The sequence below is a fragment of the Schistocerca nitens genome, chromosome 9 (genome assembly GCF_023898315.1).
Source record: "Schistocerca nitens isolate TAMUIC-IGC-003100 chromosome 9, iqSchNite1.1, whole genome shotgun sequence".
Taxonomy (NCBI): Eukaryota; Metazoa; Arthropoda; class Insecta; order Orthoptera; family Acrididae; genus Schistocerca; species Schistocerca nitens.
The window spans coordinates 387,490,365-387,507,542 of NC_064622.1; the positions used below are offsets into that span (position 1 = coordinate 387,490,365).

At 38.3% G+C, this 17,178-nt stretch overlaps 1 protein-coding gene across 1 annotated transcript in view; it reads right to left on the reverse strand.

Moving 5' to 3' along the window:
- The window catches only part of LOC126203689 (fatty acid synthase-like), a 469,334-nt gene that overhangs the window by 110,239 nt on the left and 341,917 nt on the right, over positions 1 to 17,178 (reverse strand). Inside the window, exon 28 of the mRNA XM_049938059.1 lies at positions 12,203 to 12,383. Within this exon, the coding sequence (XP_049794016.1) occupies positions 12,203 to 12,383 (181 nt within the window). The remainder of the gene's footprint in view (positions 1 to 12,202; positions 12,384 to 17,178) is intronic.

Below are 17,178 nucleotides of genomic sequence, written 5' to 3' on the forward strand. Positions count from 1 at the left end.
AGCATATTGATTACTATTAGTAAATGTGACGAACAATATCAAAGAGACTGATTACAAGTGGAAGCTTGTGTGTTGTGTAAAATGTCTTTGACGCTGGAGTCGTCTTTGACTGTAGTCAGTCGGCAGTGAACTCTTGGTGTGTGTTGACGGTAGAACAATGTGCAGGTCACCATCATAAATAATTTGCTAGTGAAAAAAAAAAAAAAAAAAATAAAAATAAATTATGTTACTATTTTTTTATATAAACTTTAAGAAGAAACCACATTCGAAGAAATGGTATTTGAAGCACCAAAAATGAAGCAAACGCATTGAACCAGGTCATTTCTGCATTGTGGAATCATACTTCCACTAGACAACTGAAGCCAAGACCAATGTCGCCCTGTAAACATCTAACGGAAAAGGTACTGTCACGAAATATGCCAAATTTAAGTAAATAAAAATAGTGAGCATATTTCACAGGAAACCATAGCATCCACAAATTAATCTTGACCAATAAATGCTAATTTTTGGAATGAAGTTTCTTAAATCTTGTATTCATTCACCTTGCCACATTGACTGATGTGATATGCTGTACATTTCATCTAATCTTTCCATCAAAAATATCAGGTAAAGTGATAAAATGTTTAAATTGTTCCCTGTTTGACACATGTAATCTGAAGCTCAGTCATTAGACACAATAGTAAATAGTTGAAAATCGATTTTTTCTCATGGAATCTGCTCTTAAAATACATATTTTTCCTCAGGTGTTTCACTATTACTTTCAAACATTGTAACAGAGTGAGGTGGGATCACCTTATTTTTTCTTGGACCACTCCTGACATCAAGTTTCTACTTTCTTATCCATTCAGGAACTCACAAGATTTTATTATTCAACAGGTAATTTCCCAAACACTAATGACATGTGGTTTAACAGGAAATAATTTTCATAAAGAAATATTCATAATTTAAGTTTCATCAAGAACATCTACAGATGAAACTTACAGTGATCTAATGGATGTTTCTGGCTAAATTGGCATAGCTCATTTTAAAACCCTCATTCTCCTCTTCTCCATAAGCATTTTGTTTTTCCAAATACTTTCTATTTCAAAAATTATTCATAAAATTCTCATGTTCAAGAATGTTCAAATTTCAACTTGTGAATAAAGAAATATTCATTTCAACTTCTGATTATTTGCAAAGTTCAGTCTCACAGTTTAGCAGCCCTCCATTTTTCTTATTACATAAATGACCAGTTCTTCTAGCAAAACTTGTTAGTTCAGTAATTATTTGATACGGAAAACTTTGTTTCTTTAGCCATTTTTAGATGGTTGTATGAGAATGAAGTCTTTCACAATGGCACTGTTGTATAAAACATTCTCCGACTTCTTGCCATGTTCGTTCAGGACAAAACCTCTAACTTTTCATTATTACTTCCATTATCTTCATCAGGAGCAGCTGATGGTTGCTCCTGATGAAAAAGGTGGAGGTAACTGTCGAAAGATCACGGTTTTACCATGAATTGATGTAGAAAGTAGACTGAGAAAGTTTTATACAATTTTTAGATGGCTTTGGAAATTCAGCAGAAGCAGAAATATGAAACAGTTTGTATAAATATTGAAACAAAGGACAGAAAACACCGAAAGTAAAAAGTAACCAAAACTAAGCCTAGGAAAGGTGGCAGGAAAACTACTAAAATGTAACAATATTTTACAAAAAGTCATCAACAATAGTATTTAAAGGTCTATTTGGCTTTGACACAGATTGTTTTTACAAAGTGGACCTATCCTCCCACCATAGTAATCTGTTTCTGGTTCCTATGTACTGACTTGAACCCAATGCCACTTACAGTTTTCAACTTGTTGGCTTCAGGTGTGAACAGTCTTTTTAAGAGCAGGCAAGGAGGAGGGAATGGCAGGAGGAAGAGTTTTATTAGAAACCATTGAATTATTTTATATTATTAGCATGAACTTACACTTGATATTTCAGTTGAGATGTTTATTCAGTTATCCCATATTGTAAGTCAATAACGTATGAAACTGTGTCCAGCAGTAACTATGCTACTTTGGACTGTTGTCGTTATCTGAGATAAAGAATTTGGTTCTGTAAAAAAGTTACCCAATTTTCCATGTCAGGTCAGGAGCATGTTGGGTGAGCTACATGTGGTTCTTGTCCTATACTACAGTGGTGTGGCTTGTGTCTGGCTGTCCCATATGTGCCACACTTTGATAGCATGCTGTCTGTTCCTGAAGGCTCAGTACTAACATGTTGCTGCTGGAGCTCATATGATGTGATGAGAGCTTCGTCTCGAATTTTTCTAAGTTTTGTCAACATGGAGGATGTGGTTTTTGTGGGTACATTCGGTGGTTTTTACATTTTGTCTCATTATGTTGTAGGTTCCAGTTTAATTTTAAGGGAATGTTGATGACACAATTCATCCTATTTACACTACTGGCCATTAAAATTGCTACACCAAGAAGACATGCAATTTGGGTGCATAGATCCTGAGAAATCAGTACCTAGAACCACCACCTCTGGCCATAATAATGGCCTTGATACGCCTGGGAATTTAGTCAACCAGAGCTTGGATGGCGTGTACAGGTACAGCTGCCCATGCCAGTTGCTCGGCCACCATTGACCAGACGTTTTCAATTGGTGAGAGATCTGGAGAATGTGCTGGCCAGGACAGCAGTCAAACATTTTCTGTATCCAGAAAGGCCCATACAGGACCTGCAACATGCAGTTGTGCATTATCCTGCTGAAATGTAGGGTTTCACAGGGATCAAATGAAGGGTAGAGCCACAGGTCGTAACACGTCTGAAATGTAATGTCCACTGTTGAAAGTGCCGTCAATGCCAACAAGAGGTGACCGAGACATGTAACCAATGGCACCCCAAACCTTCACGCTGGGTGATACGCCAGTATAGTGATCACGAATACACATTTTCAATGTGCATTCACTGCGATGTCACCAAACACGGATGCGACCATCATGATGCTGTAAACAGAACCTGGATTCATCCGAAAAAATGACGCTTTTGCCATTCGTGCTCCCAGGTTCGTCGTTGAGTACACCATCGCAGGCGCTCCTGTCTGTAATGCAGTGTCAAGGGTAACCGCAGCCATAGTCTCCGAGCTGATAGTCCATGCTGCTTCAAGTGTCATCGAACTGTTCCTGGAGATGGTTGTTGTCTTGCAAACGTCCCCATCTGTTGGCTCAGGGATCGAGACGTGGCTGCACAATCCGTTTCAGCCATGCGGATAAGATGCCTGTCATCTCGACTGCTAGTGATACGAGACCGTTGGGATCCAGCACGGCGTTCCTTATTACCCTCCTGAACCCACCGATTCCATATTCTGCTAAAAGTCATTGGATCTCAACCAACGCGAGAGGCAAAGTCGCGATACAGTAAACCGCAATTGCGATTGGCTACAATCCGACCTTTATCATAGTCGGAAACGTGATGGTACACATTTCTCCTCCTTACATGAGGCATCACAACAACATTTCACCAGGCAATGCCAGTCAACTGCTGTTTGTGTATGAGAAATCGGTTGGAAACTTTCCTCATGTCAGCACGTTGTAGGTGTCACCACCGGAACCAACCTTGTGCGAATGCTCTGAAAAGCTAATCATTTGCATATCACAGCATCTTCTTCCTGTCGGTTAAATTTTGTGTCTGTAGCATGTCATCTTCGTGGTGTAGCAATTTTAATCGCCTGTGGTGTACAATTTGACATTACACACATTTGGCGTATTAGAATTATTTGGTCAATCAATGTCGGGTCTTCTATCTATCCTCACATCTGGGTCCCATATGATGTAGTTTATACAAGTATTTATTTTTTATTGTTGTTATTTGGGATTGCTATTATATGCAGTTTTTTAATAGATATTTCCCTTTGATATTCAGATAGCCCTCTGAAGATGAAGCTTTAAGCTATGGAACTGATTGTGGTCCCAAACAGACGATCTTACATACAGTTGTTCGTGGTTTTCATTCCACAGGACATAACTGCATGTGAATCAGTCACGAGTTCAACATAGCATGTGCTTAGTCTGTGGGTACTGTAGTGACACCACTATTTTGTGGATGTTATTCTGGAAATAGCAGCTCTGCTATGGCTGTGTTGAAAGCTGTGGGCAGTTGACAGATGCTGGGATATTGGTATGTTAATTTCATCAACACTCCTGTTTACCTGCCATGAGGCAGGCTAGGCCATGCCTCACACTTATGGTGATGTAGTGCAAGCACTGTGCAGCTACTGGACAGGCCAGCTGCACATTGCTGAGCCATGGAGGTTGTTGATTCATTAGTGATTGGGAGCACTGTGCTGGTTTGGCAAACTTTCCATTAACCGGTATAAATACTCATTGATTTTAGAAGATGTATGAACATTCTGGCAGCACCCACAATAATGTGAGGGCCACACCAGTCACTATTTGGTGATTTGTCAACAAGCAGCCAATACTGATGTGGGCCACCATCTCTGCCAGACAAATTACCAGTATTAAATCCACCACCTGGGGACTAAGCACTTGTGATGGATGGGCCACTTCTAAGCTCTCTACAGCCACAAATGAACTTCTGCCTCATAGGGCAGCAGTTCACATGCAGCTTGGTGCAGCTGGCTGCACACAGACAGTGGGGGGCTTGCTGCACACAGACAGTGGGGCAAGCACTCCTGTAACTGCCATCATCACCTGCTGTGTCATGCTCTTCTTCCGGGTCCTTACGGTCTCCATGAGAATTCTGGCAGTTGTACACACTACCACAAGATTTCACAATGTGCAAACTTGGGAGTGCATTGCTGAAACAGTTAAATAATTGTCAGCATTGCTGGGTACAGATATCACAGCCGGCCACCCCACTGGCAGCAGGCATCTGCAACAACCAGAGGGGCCTCTATGTTCATGCCTTAGGGGGTCTGTCTGCGGCATCACAGCACTGAAAATGGTGTAGCACAAATTGAATAAAAGTTGTCTCCATCTTAACATCTGCACCAAAGAAGCCTCTTACCTTTAGGTGACTATAGTTTGGTCTCAGGAGTTGTCGCCCACCTGCTGGTACCAGCAGAGTCACTCTCCATGCAACATGACAGCACAACTGCACCATGTACAATCCTCACACAGTGGGGTGAGTGAACAGACTATTGAACTGTTTTGGTAGTTCTTCCTGTTTTTGTGTATAGAGAATGTGGGGTCTAGGCAAGAGATTTACCAGCATTTGACAGTAATTTTAGTGCAGCACTCAGAACCAGGTGATGTTGTCACTTCTGTGGTCATACAAGGGAGCAATATTTGCAACCTGTGAAATGTATCCAGCATAACTTGCTACACCATCCTGCACCATATACTACTGATTAAGTGGCATTAGTTATTTTAATTTTCATAGAAGTTATTATTTGGCTACACAATACACAGAAGCAAAATGGCTCATGATGAGACATGGGTTGTAACTGATGCATCATAGTGTGTAACCTATTGTTGTTTGTTGTTCTGTTTCACATACTGTGCATTGGAAATTAATGATCCTCAATGGCAAACACAGAGGCTATGCAGCCATCCTTAATGAGGTAGCATGGTTAAGTGCAGATAAAACAGACAGACCTGGGCAGTTGAACAACTAGCACTAAATTTGTTGATGTTGAGAGTCATTTGCCTCTCTCTGTACTAAGTGTTGATCCTCTGCAGGTCTCCCTGCATTCCCCAACAATTTGTTAGCATTATGACTTCTATGTATACAGCATCATCCACAAAAAGCCTCATGTAACCTCCGACATTATCTACTCGGCCATTTATATATACTGTGAAAAGGAATTATCCTACAACACTCTTTTTGGACAAATCTTAAGTTGCTTTTACATTTAAATACTTCCCTGCTTTTAGACTGACATGCTGTGTTCTGTTTGCTAGAAACTCTTTAATCCAATCACACAGTTGGTCTGATATTCCATTAGATCATATTTTATTCATTAACAGTAAGGGTGGAATGTATTGAACCCCTTCCAAATGTCCAGTATCTACTGCCTTCCAGAAGTCAAGGACCACGGCATTTCCCTGGACATATGTTTCTACTGCTTTCTAAGTCTTGTGGATGGGCTGGGTTTTGTATGATAGATATTTTTGAAACTCGTGTTGATTCCTACAGAGGAGATTTTCAGTCTCTAGAAATATCATAAACAAGAACATAAAACATGTTCCAAAATTCTATCACAGACTGTTGTTAGAAATATAGGCCTATAATTTTGTGCATCTGTTCAATGACCCTTCTGGAAAACATGAGTGACCTGTGCTTTTTTCCAATCATTAGGAACACATTGATTTTCAAGAGGCCTGAAGTACACTGCTACTGGAACAGGGACAAGTTCTTTCGCATACACTGTGTAGAATCAAACTGGTATCCCATCAGGTCAAGTAGCCTTTCCTATGTTGATTTCTGTTGCTTTTCCCTTGGTCACATTTTTCAGTATTTATCATTTTTCCATTTAAGTGACAGTTTAAAAGGATGAATTACAGTATGACCTTCCTTTGTTAAACAGTACTGGAAAAAGATGCTGAGTATTTCAGTCTTTTCTGTGGCAACTTCTGTTTCAATGCTGTAATGGTCACAGAATGTCTGGATAGATGGCTTTGATGCATTTACTGATTTAACATAAAACCAAAGTGTTTTAGGATATCTGTCAAGTAGATAGATAGAATTTTACTTTTGAATTCATTGAACTCTTCACTTTCAGCCCTTCTAAGCTAATTTTGGCTTCATTTAGACTTTGTTTGTCCTGAGGCTGTGGCTATGTTTGAATATCCAGAGAAGCTCTTTTTGCTTTTTTAGCAGGTTTTTAACTTGGTTGTTGAACTATGGTGGGTCTTTTCCATCCCTCATAGTTTTGCTTGTATGGTGCTCTTGAACTTTGTCTATTGATGCTCAAGATTGTCAGTGCTGGTGATGAAATATAGTAAGAACTTAATCTATTGTCATTCTTGCTAAACAGAAAGATCTTCTTACCTTTCTTTTTATTCCTATTTAAAGCTGGATGATGCTTAATGGCCTTACGATCACTGATAATGGCCTTACGATCACTGATTCCTTGTTCTGTGCTAACTGAATTGAAAAGTTCATGTCTGTTTGTCACCAACAAGTCTAGGATGTTATCCTCGTGAGCTGATTTTATGATTAACTGCTCAAGATCAATTTTGGATAAAGTACTTAGAACAATTTCACTCAATTCTGTGTCCCTACTATCCACCCTAATCACTTGAATCTCCCAATGTATAGACAGTAAGTTAAAATCTCCACCTAAAATTATAATATGACAATGAAATTCATGCAAAATATTCAGCAAGTTTCTGCTAAAACATTCCACCATTACTGCTGCTGAGGCAGGAGGTCTATAAAAGCATCTGCTGACCATATTTGATCAACATCTAACATTTACCTTCACCTAAATTGTTTCACATTCTACATCTGTACTAATCCCACTAGATATCATCCTGTCTTCTGTTGCTACAAACACGCTTACATCACCAGTGTTCAACCTATCTCTGTGATATACATTCCAGTTTGGAGTTGAGAATTTCTTTGCTACTGACAACAACTTTTAGTCACACTCCTGCAGTTAACTAATGCTATATTAACAATTTCTTTCTCTGATCTGCTATGATGAATGCTATCCTGTCTTGAATCAAAATGCATCTTTTTGGGGCTGCGGGGGAATTTCTCTATTCTAAAAAATAATAAGTGCAGGCCTTAACTAGATGAAATGTAAGTATTTCTTTCCCACAGATCTAAGGAGTAAGTTCCATCCATTAGGGATGTTTCCTGGTGACTGATGAAGACAGCATTCTTCTTTCCTTGGACTCATCATCAATATCAAAGGGCGCCATTCAGGATTTTAAAAAAAGTGCCAGAAACATTTCAGTTGTTGTTGGATGGGTTACTATGTGGGCTGAAACCTCAGCAACGTATGTTATACCTCAGTAACATGACACAGCATATACGTATATTATGAGGGTTTTTAAATGGTTGCATGCAGCACATTTGACACAAAGTACTAAGGAGTGTCATTTTGTTTTGGTGGGAGTTGTATATGTGGGGCATGTAACTGGTACTGAAGTGGTCAAAACAACCTAAGGTAAGTACAGGCACTGCAAGATTTTCCATATCTTAGGTTTAGTAAAGAATTACAATCGTTCTTGAGTCTGGCAAATAGTTATACACTACTGGCCATTAAAATTGCTACTCCATGAAGATGACATGCTACAGATGTGAAATTTAATGGACAGGAAGAAGATGCTGTGATATGCAAACGATTAGCTTTTCAGACCATTCACACAAGGTTGGCGCCAGTGGCGCCACCTACAACGTGCTGACGTGAGGAAAGTTTCCAGGGTGTTGTGTGCTGTCCTTAGGTTAGTTAGGTTTAAGTAGTTCTAAGTTCTAGGGGACTTATGACCACAGCAGTTGAGTCCCATAGTGCTCAGAGCCATTTGAACCATTTTGAAAGTTTCCAACCGATTTCTCATACACAAACAGCAGTTGACTGGCATTGCCTGATGAAACATTGTTTTGATGCCTCGTGTAAGGAGGAGAAATGCGTACCATCACGTTTCCGACTTTGATAAAGGTCGAATTGTAGCCTATCGCGATTGCGGTTTATCGTATTGCGACATTGCTGCTCGATTGGAAGAGATCCAATGACTGTTAGCAGAATATGGGATCGGTGGGTTCAGGAGGGTAATAAGGAACACCGTGCTGGATCCCAGCGGCCTAGTATCACTAGCAGTCAACATGACAGGCATCTTATCTGCATGGCTGTAATGGATAGTGCAGCCACATCTCGATCCCTGAGTCAACAGATGGGGACGTTGCAAGACAACAACCATCTGCACAAACAGTTCGACGACGTTTGCAGCAGCATGGACTATCAGTTCGGAGACCATGGCTCCAGTTACCCTTGACACTGCATCACAGACAGGAGCGCCTGCGATGGTGTACTCAATGATGGTCGCATCCGTGTTTGGTAACATTGTAGTGAACACACATTGGAAGCATGTATTCGTCATCGCCATACTGGTGTATCACCCTGCGTGAGGGTATGGGGTGCCATTGGTTACACGTCTTGGTCACCTCTTGTTCCTATTGACAGCACTTTGAACAGTGGACGTTCCATTTCAGATGTGTTACGACCTGTGGCTCTACTCTTCATTTGATCTCTGCGAAACCCAACATTTCAGCAGGATAATGCACAACCACATGTTGCAGATCCTGTATGGGCGTTTCTAGATACAGAAAATGTTCGACTGCTGCCCTGGCCAGCACATTCTCCAGATCTCTCACCAACTGAAAACGTCTGGTCAATGGTGGCCGAGCAACTGAATCATCACAATACACCAGTCACCACTCTTTATGAACTGTGGTATCATGTTGAAGCTGCATGGGCAGCTGTATCTGTACACGCCATCCAAGCTCTGTTTGACTCAATGCCCAGGCACATCAAGGCCGTTATTACGGCCAGAGCTGGTTGTTCTGGGTACTGATTTCTCAGGATCTGCGTGAAAACGTAGTCACATGTCAGTTCTAGTATAATATATTTGTCCAATGAATACCCATGTATCATCTGCATTTCTTCTTGGTGTAGCAATTTTAATGGCCAGTAGTGTAGATATTTGTATAAGGGTTTGCAGACATGATGAGGCCACTTACACAGCTATTAAAGAAAGGCATGAAGTTCATGAGGGCAAAGGAAAGCCAGGACAGATTCAAGGAATTGATGAGAGCATTAACATAAAGTCCAGTGTTAATTTTTTCTAGACTATGAGAAAAAGTTTCTGCTTCATGAGGTACTTCAAATCAGAAACTGGGGTGTGTTTTGAATCAGGTAGTAAATGGTGGAGAATATCTTTCATCATATGCTGCTCAGCAGTCGAATAGAGTGGAGAGGAACTACTCTACAACAGGAAAGGAAAGACACAGCTTGTTCAATGGGATTATGTATTTTCATGATGACAACTGCAAGCTGTACGCGGAACAGCCTCAGTTCATTGTATGTGATGGCCTTTTATGTAAGACGACAAGACTGAAGTCACACATGGTAGTGCCAGCAAAGCTGAAGGAAGAAGATCTGAAGGAAGTACATGATCATATGCTGTCTGGCCATGAACGCTGTAGAACAACAAACAGGAAGGGAAAGGCATGCTACTGGTCAATTAGTGTTAAGAAGATGTGGGCTATTATGTAAGAAATTGTATTCAAAGTGGACAATGAGCAGATATGAGCCATAAGCAAACATTGCAAACACTGAAAAGGTTGCCAGAAGTGACTAAATCTACTCTAATGACTGGGATGTATATCCTTGGACCATGTAACCAGACTTTCGTGTGGAACTGTTTTGTGTTGACTATTTTTGATCACTTTTGTCAGTACAAAGAACTGATCACTATCCCTAATCAATAAGCAACAATAGTGGCACAAGCATTGGTCAACAGCTGTTTGCTAAATTTTGTGGCCAGAAACCATAATAATTGACCAAGGGACGAATTTTATGTTGTTTTTGATAGAACTAATATGTCATTTGTTATGGGTGAGGAATTAAGGAAGTCCATGGTGCCCACAGACTAATGGTAAAATGAAATATATGCTTTTTACTACTGGTAGGATGTTGGATCACTGCATGCACTCGCACCGTAATGACTGGTGTATGTACTCATCATTTGTTGTGGCAGCATATAATCTGAAGGACCACTGGAAGGAAGATGCCTTCACCATTTGACAAGGTCAGGTATATATTAAGCATTTTGCCAAAATGTTGGGAAAGGTAGGGAGGCATGTTCCAAACGCCAAAGCCCTGAAACATAAAGTGCAGGTAGGAAACCACATGGGAAAATTAACACAACAGGGGACAAGACAGTGGGTAGTGTTATGGAGTTCTTATATCCCGAATAGTAAGCCCAAATGTTTGTTAGCAGGGACCATATCAGGTAACTGAAATGACATCACTTGTTAACATCAAACTTAAATTACTGATTCATATAAAAACAGTTCACACTGAATGCCTATGATCATTTCAAGGCACTCCAGATGCATGGGCATAAGTATCACCATCAACCATGGAGAAAGTGAATGGCAGTAGGAAGAAGGGTGAGAGCAAAACCCATGCACAACCAGTGCATGTAATAACATATGAGTTGATGTCAAGGAATTAGGAAAGAATATTTAATATTGAGTATTATGTTGTGTACAATTAAGGGCTTAGGTTGTATTGCAATATCATTTACAATATGCTATTGGGTGTCAGGAAGCTACTGTGTGGTTATATTGCAGAACTTGTTAGGGGAAGATTTGGGGAAATGTATTTATTTATTTTTCATTTTGTGTGTGTGGGTGTAGCATTGCAGTTTTGTGTTCAGTGTATGTTAATAAGATATTTAAATGTTTCTTTCCATGTCTACTGGGTATAAGACTTTTCCAAAGGTGGTAGAAGTGAATGATTGCAGCTCCCTGTTCCCAAGCTGCCACTTGTCAGAGGCTAAGCATTTATAACTACATGGCAGTGTATAAATGGTTAGCAGAACAGGATGTAATGCCAACATTTCACCCATCAGCCACTGTTATAGGAGAGACCAAGTTAAAAGTTATGCACCCAAAGTTGCATCAGCCAGAAAAGCTGCTAGAGGTGCTTCCGATGAAAAATTTGACCTATCAAAATAAAATATTAGGCCCTGGTCTAAACCTTTTTTTGAATCAGCAAACAGACACAAAAGCAGGATGAATTTTGGCAGAGCAAATGCTACAACATGTGCACCAGTAAAGAAGGAGCAACAACATATGGTCATGGCCATGAGTGTCACAATAACAGCCACAACGTCAGCTTTGACTCAGTTTTGTGCAGCATTTGTCTACCTTAGGTGAAGGGTTGCTCATCAACATGACCCTGTAGTGCACCAAATAAAACTAGACCGATTAATTATTCATACAGAAAATAGAGAGGTGACATACAGAATGTTCAGGATAAGTTTAAAATTTAGTAATAGGGGAAGTGTATTCTAGTACTAAGAATGTGTGAAACTCAAGAGTTGAATACTTGCAGAAAACACAGAGAGACAGAAACACACATTTTTGAAATCATCATTGACAGCTGACAGAACTTTAATTTATAGCACAAGTATGGACATGATGTTTTACACAATATTATACAAAATACATCAAAATATCTGTTAGGTACATACCTATATGCTTGCTCAACTTCATCCACCTTAAAAATAGTTTTTATGAGTGGTTTCACAGAGCCTTCAGTAATAGCATTTTGAAAATCTTTACCAAGAGCTATAAGATCATCGACCATATTGTCAGACAATGCATCCAACATTACACCATGGAAACTGATATCACGGGATAAAAAGTCCATAGCTGTAAAACAACATAAAATGATTGTTTTAAAATTATATTCATAACAAATTTAACTGTAGGTATAGATTCTGAGTAGCATTAAATCAGAACTTTATTATATTTTATTGCCAAAGTGACAAAAAAAATCTTTGGCAAAAAATACATTTGTCACAACTTGAGATGCAGAATTATATGATTGCAAACATGTGAGAAGAAAGAGAAACATTTCCTTACTGTGTATGAAAAGGGAAACAGAGCAATGTTGACAGTGTATAACAATCATGACTTGACTGAACCTCTAAAAGATATCTCCACAACTGTGGACGGGTTGCAAGGAAATAAGAAACAGGAAGTGTGACATGAACAGAGGTTAGGGGCAAAAAGAAGTTACTCGAGGGAAAACAAGATAAAATGGAATGGTTTTACACAACTTTTACACTTCCAATAACTGATAAATTCTTCAACTTTCATAACTTTCTAATTGATGAAATGGAATGGAAATTTTGAAAGATAAAGAATAAATCATATTTTACTTTCATGTGTTTGTTGGCTCTAGTCTTAACATTTAATTTAAAAAGAAACTAATAAATACATCTATCACTTTTGTCTGAAATATTGTCAGTATTCACTACTTGCTTGATTTCAAATAAAGTGTAAATTTTAAATATGGAGTATCAAGTGAAATTTGTGACTGCATTGAAAACTCTTTGGTAGGGAGGGTGCAGCATGTCATCTTGGATGGAGAGTCACTGTCAGATGTAGGGGTAACTACCCCAAGGAAGTGTGTTGGGACCCTTGCTGTTCATGTTGTATATTAACCACCCTGCAGACAAAATTAATAGTAAAATCGGGCTTTTTGGAGATGCTGCAGTACCATCTGAAAGAAGTTGCATAAATATTCAGTCAGATGTTGATAAGATTTCAAAGTGGTGCAGAGGCTGACAACTTGCTTTAAATGTTAAGAAATGTAAAATTTTGCACTTCACAAAATGAAAAAATGAAGTGTCCTAAGACTATAATACCAATGAGTCAAAACTGGAATTGGCCAACTCATACAAATACTTGGGTGTAACACTTTGTAGGGGTATGAAATGGAATGATCACATAGGCTCGGTTGTGGGTACAGCAGGTGGTAGAGTTCGACTTATTGGTAGATTACTGGGGATTGCAATCACCCAATCTACAATGAGGATTGCTTACAAATCACTTATATGGCCAATTCTACAATATTCCTCAAGTGCGTTGGATCTGTATCAGATAGGACTAACAGGGGATGTTGAATGTATACAGGGAATGGCAGCACAAATGTTCACAGATTTGTGTAATCAATGGGAAAGTGTCACAGAGATACTGAAAGACCTGAACTGGAAAACTCCTGACAGGTATTCATGGGAAAGGGAAAAAGTGGTTTGAATCATACGTACAAAATGGAACACAGATTGTAGGACTGATGTATACAGGGAATGGCAGCACAAATGTTCACAGATTTGTGTAATCAATGGGAAAGTGTCACAGAGATACTGAAAGACCTGAACTGGAAAACTCTTGACAGGTATTCATGGGAAAGGGAAAAAGTGGTTTGAATCATACGTACAAAATGGAACACAGATTGTAGGACTGATGTCAGATTACTCGAACCACAAAATACATTTAGCGTCAGATGCAAAAAAAGTGGAAATAGGAGTGCTGCAAGGCAGTATTCTAGGTCCCTTATTGTTCCTTGTCTACATAAATGACTTTCACATCTCAGATGGAGCAGCAAAGGCCATACTATTTGCAGATGACACTAGTGTGATAACAGGTGCACCAACGCAAATGCTACAAACAACTACTGATCAAGTAATAAAGAATGTCCACACTTGGTTCAATGCAAACCATCTAACATTAAATGCAAATAAAATAAATTATATGCAGTTTGGAAAACTATGTCAAAATGTAAATCTTGATCTGTTGTAGGGTGACAAGGCCATAGACAGAGTGGCATCAAGAGGGAACATACAAATCAAACACCACTGACATAAATTTTGGTATCCCGCAGGGGTCAATATTAGGACCACTTCTTTTTATTATCTATGTAAATGATATTCAGTCCATAACAAACCATGCAACAGCTATCTCATATGCAGATGACACCACGTTAATATGCAGCAATCCAAGCTATTCACAGCTCGAAGTGGAATCCAATGCTGCAGCAGGCTTAATTCTGCAGTATTTTAATGAAAACAAACTAAAATTAAACACAAATAAATCTGTCTATATTGAATTTGATCTTGGGAGGCGAAAACTCATGAAAACCAAATCTTAATGGGTGACGAATACATTAAAAAACAATACTCGACCAAATTTCTTGGCCTGACACTAGATGCAGAGTTAAACTGGTCTGATCATGTGAATGATATTTGCAAAAAGCTATGTACTACCATATATGTCCTAAGAAAACTGACACCTTTTTGCAACATCACCACTCTGAGGCAAATATATTTTGCACTATTTGAATCCCATCTAAGTTATGGGATAGAGGTATGGGGATCCAGCAGTAAAGGTAATATGAAAAGTGTACTTACCTTACAAAAGAAGGCACTTAGAATTATGGGAAAGAAATGTGCCAGGGAGTCCTGCAGAAATTTGTTTAAAGAATTTAAAATACTAACTGTTCATAACCTGTATGTGCTGAAGATAATCATTATGGCAGTAAACAGTAACAAAACACTTAATAAAGAAATACACGATCACAACACTAGAGGTAGAGAGAGACCCCACATCATCTCTCATAGAACAACACTTTATGAGAAAAGCCCTCACTATGCAGGCATAAAACTACTGAATTGCTTCCATCCTAATATCTCCAAATTGCCCAATACAAAACTAAAAATGAAATTAAAATTATGGCTCCTACACAATCTTGTATATTCAATAGATGAGTTTCTAGATTTAGTACACTCGTATGATGGAAGACCATCCATCTAAAAATATATGTAATCTCAGGTCTTAGACTGTGTCACAAACTGTAAATATTTGAATGTCTGATATGAATACTGTTACAAACTGAATACTCCTTAATCTAAGTATGGCAATAACAACTTTTTTTTTCTGTATAGTCCATATATGTAACTCTGTTCTCTCAACTAAATTTAGAAAAAATTGTGTAGATAAAAGTGCCAGCCAATAATATGTAACCCTAGTAGTAAGGCTCTGACTTATCCAGAAGACTGGAACAAAAAAAACCTTTTTTTGTAATCAGTTGATGTTGGATCAAAATAAAATAAAATAAAATAAAATAAAATTTCTGGGAATTTATGTAGATGAAAATCTTAATTTTAATGATAATGTAATGAAACTTGTGCAGAAACTTAACTCAGCTTGTTTCGCTCTTAGAATTATTGCTAATGTTTGTACTGCAGAGGGTCTCAGGATGGCATATTTTGGCTATTTTCAGTCTCTTGCAACATACGGAATAATATTTTGGGGTTCCACCACTTGCTGACTAAAACAAATTTTTGTGTTACAGAAGAGGGCTATCCAAATAATAACACAGTCATCCACAGTCACAATGCAAACCCTTATTCAACAAGCTTAAAGTTCTAACAATACCTTCCTTATATATATACAAATGTGTTTTATATGTTAGTCCCCACCTTGCAGATTTTCAGACAAATACTCGGTAAATGACTATTTAGGCCAATAAATGATTCTGATAATGTTTATATTAAGGCAAAACTGAAAACACTGTCTTTCATCCCCTAAGTTTCTGTTAATTTTTTAAATCTGATGGGCAGCTGTTGAGTGTGGTAAAATCTTTACTGACTTATTGTATTGAATGCAAGGACTTCCTGTTTAGGGAAGACAAAAGTAAAGCCTTAGGGCAAACAGACTATGCAGTTATAATACTGTTAGTATACATGTATAAAAAGTTGTATTACTGTGTTTTGTATGACCAAGTACTATTTTTTGTTAATTTTTTGTACAATTTTGTATTTATTATTGTTTGTAGTACTTTATGTGAAATTTTGTATGTTAATTTTGCACAGATTGTTTGCCATAGATTTACATGTACTTTTGGACAACATCCATACAATATTTATTGTCTACAGATGGATAAATAAATAAATAAATAAATACCCAGAGAAAATCTGTTAACAAAGTTTCAAGAAACGGCTTTAAATTATTACTTTATGAATATACTGCAACCGGCTATCACTCATATAGGGAGCATAAAGATAAGATTAGAATAATTACTGCATGCACAGAGGCATTCAAACAATCATTCTTCCTGTGCTCCACATATGAATGAAATGGGAAGAAACCCAAATAACTGGTACAATGGGTTGTACCCTCTTCCATGCACCTCAAGTGGTTTGCACAGCATAGGTGTTGATGTAGATGTAGGGTAATTTTCACTCCATTTTAATTAAAATGTAGTTTTTAATGCACCTCGATGTTTATGAAATCAAGTTTCCTGAACTATGTGTTGTAAGTACTATAATATTGCAGGTGCATCTAGTAGCATATGTAGATAGTGTCTAAAATGTGTTGCAAATAGCATTAGTAGTAAAGAAGAGCTAAATTAAAACATCCTGCCTGATGCTAAAGTTCTACTACACACCAATTTCAGCATAACTTCATTTTTCTCATATCTAAAAGTTTATGATGTCATAATCTCCTGAACTATATGTCATAAAAATAAATAATTTTTCAGGTACATTCAGTGGTTTACGTGGAAACTTTGCAAACTGTGTTGTGAATAGAGTTCATAGGAAAGAAGTAATGAATTACAACAGTATGCCTGTTGCTGAAGTCTGACTTGTATACAGTGTAT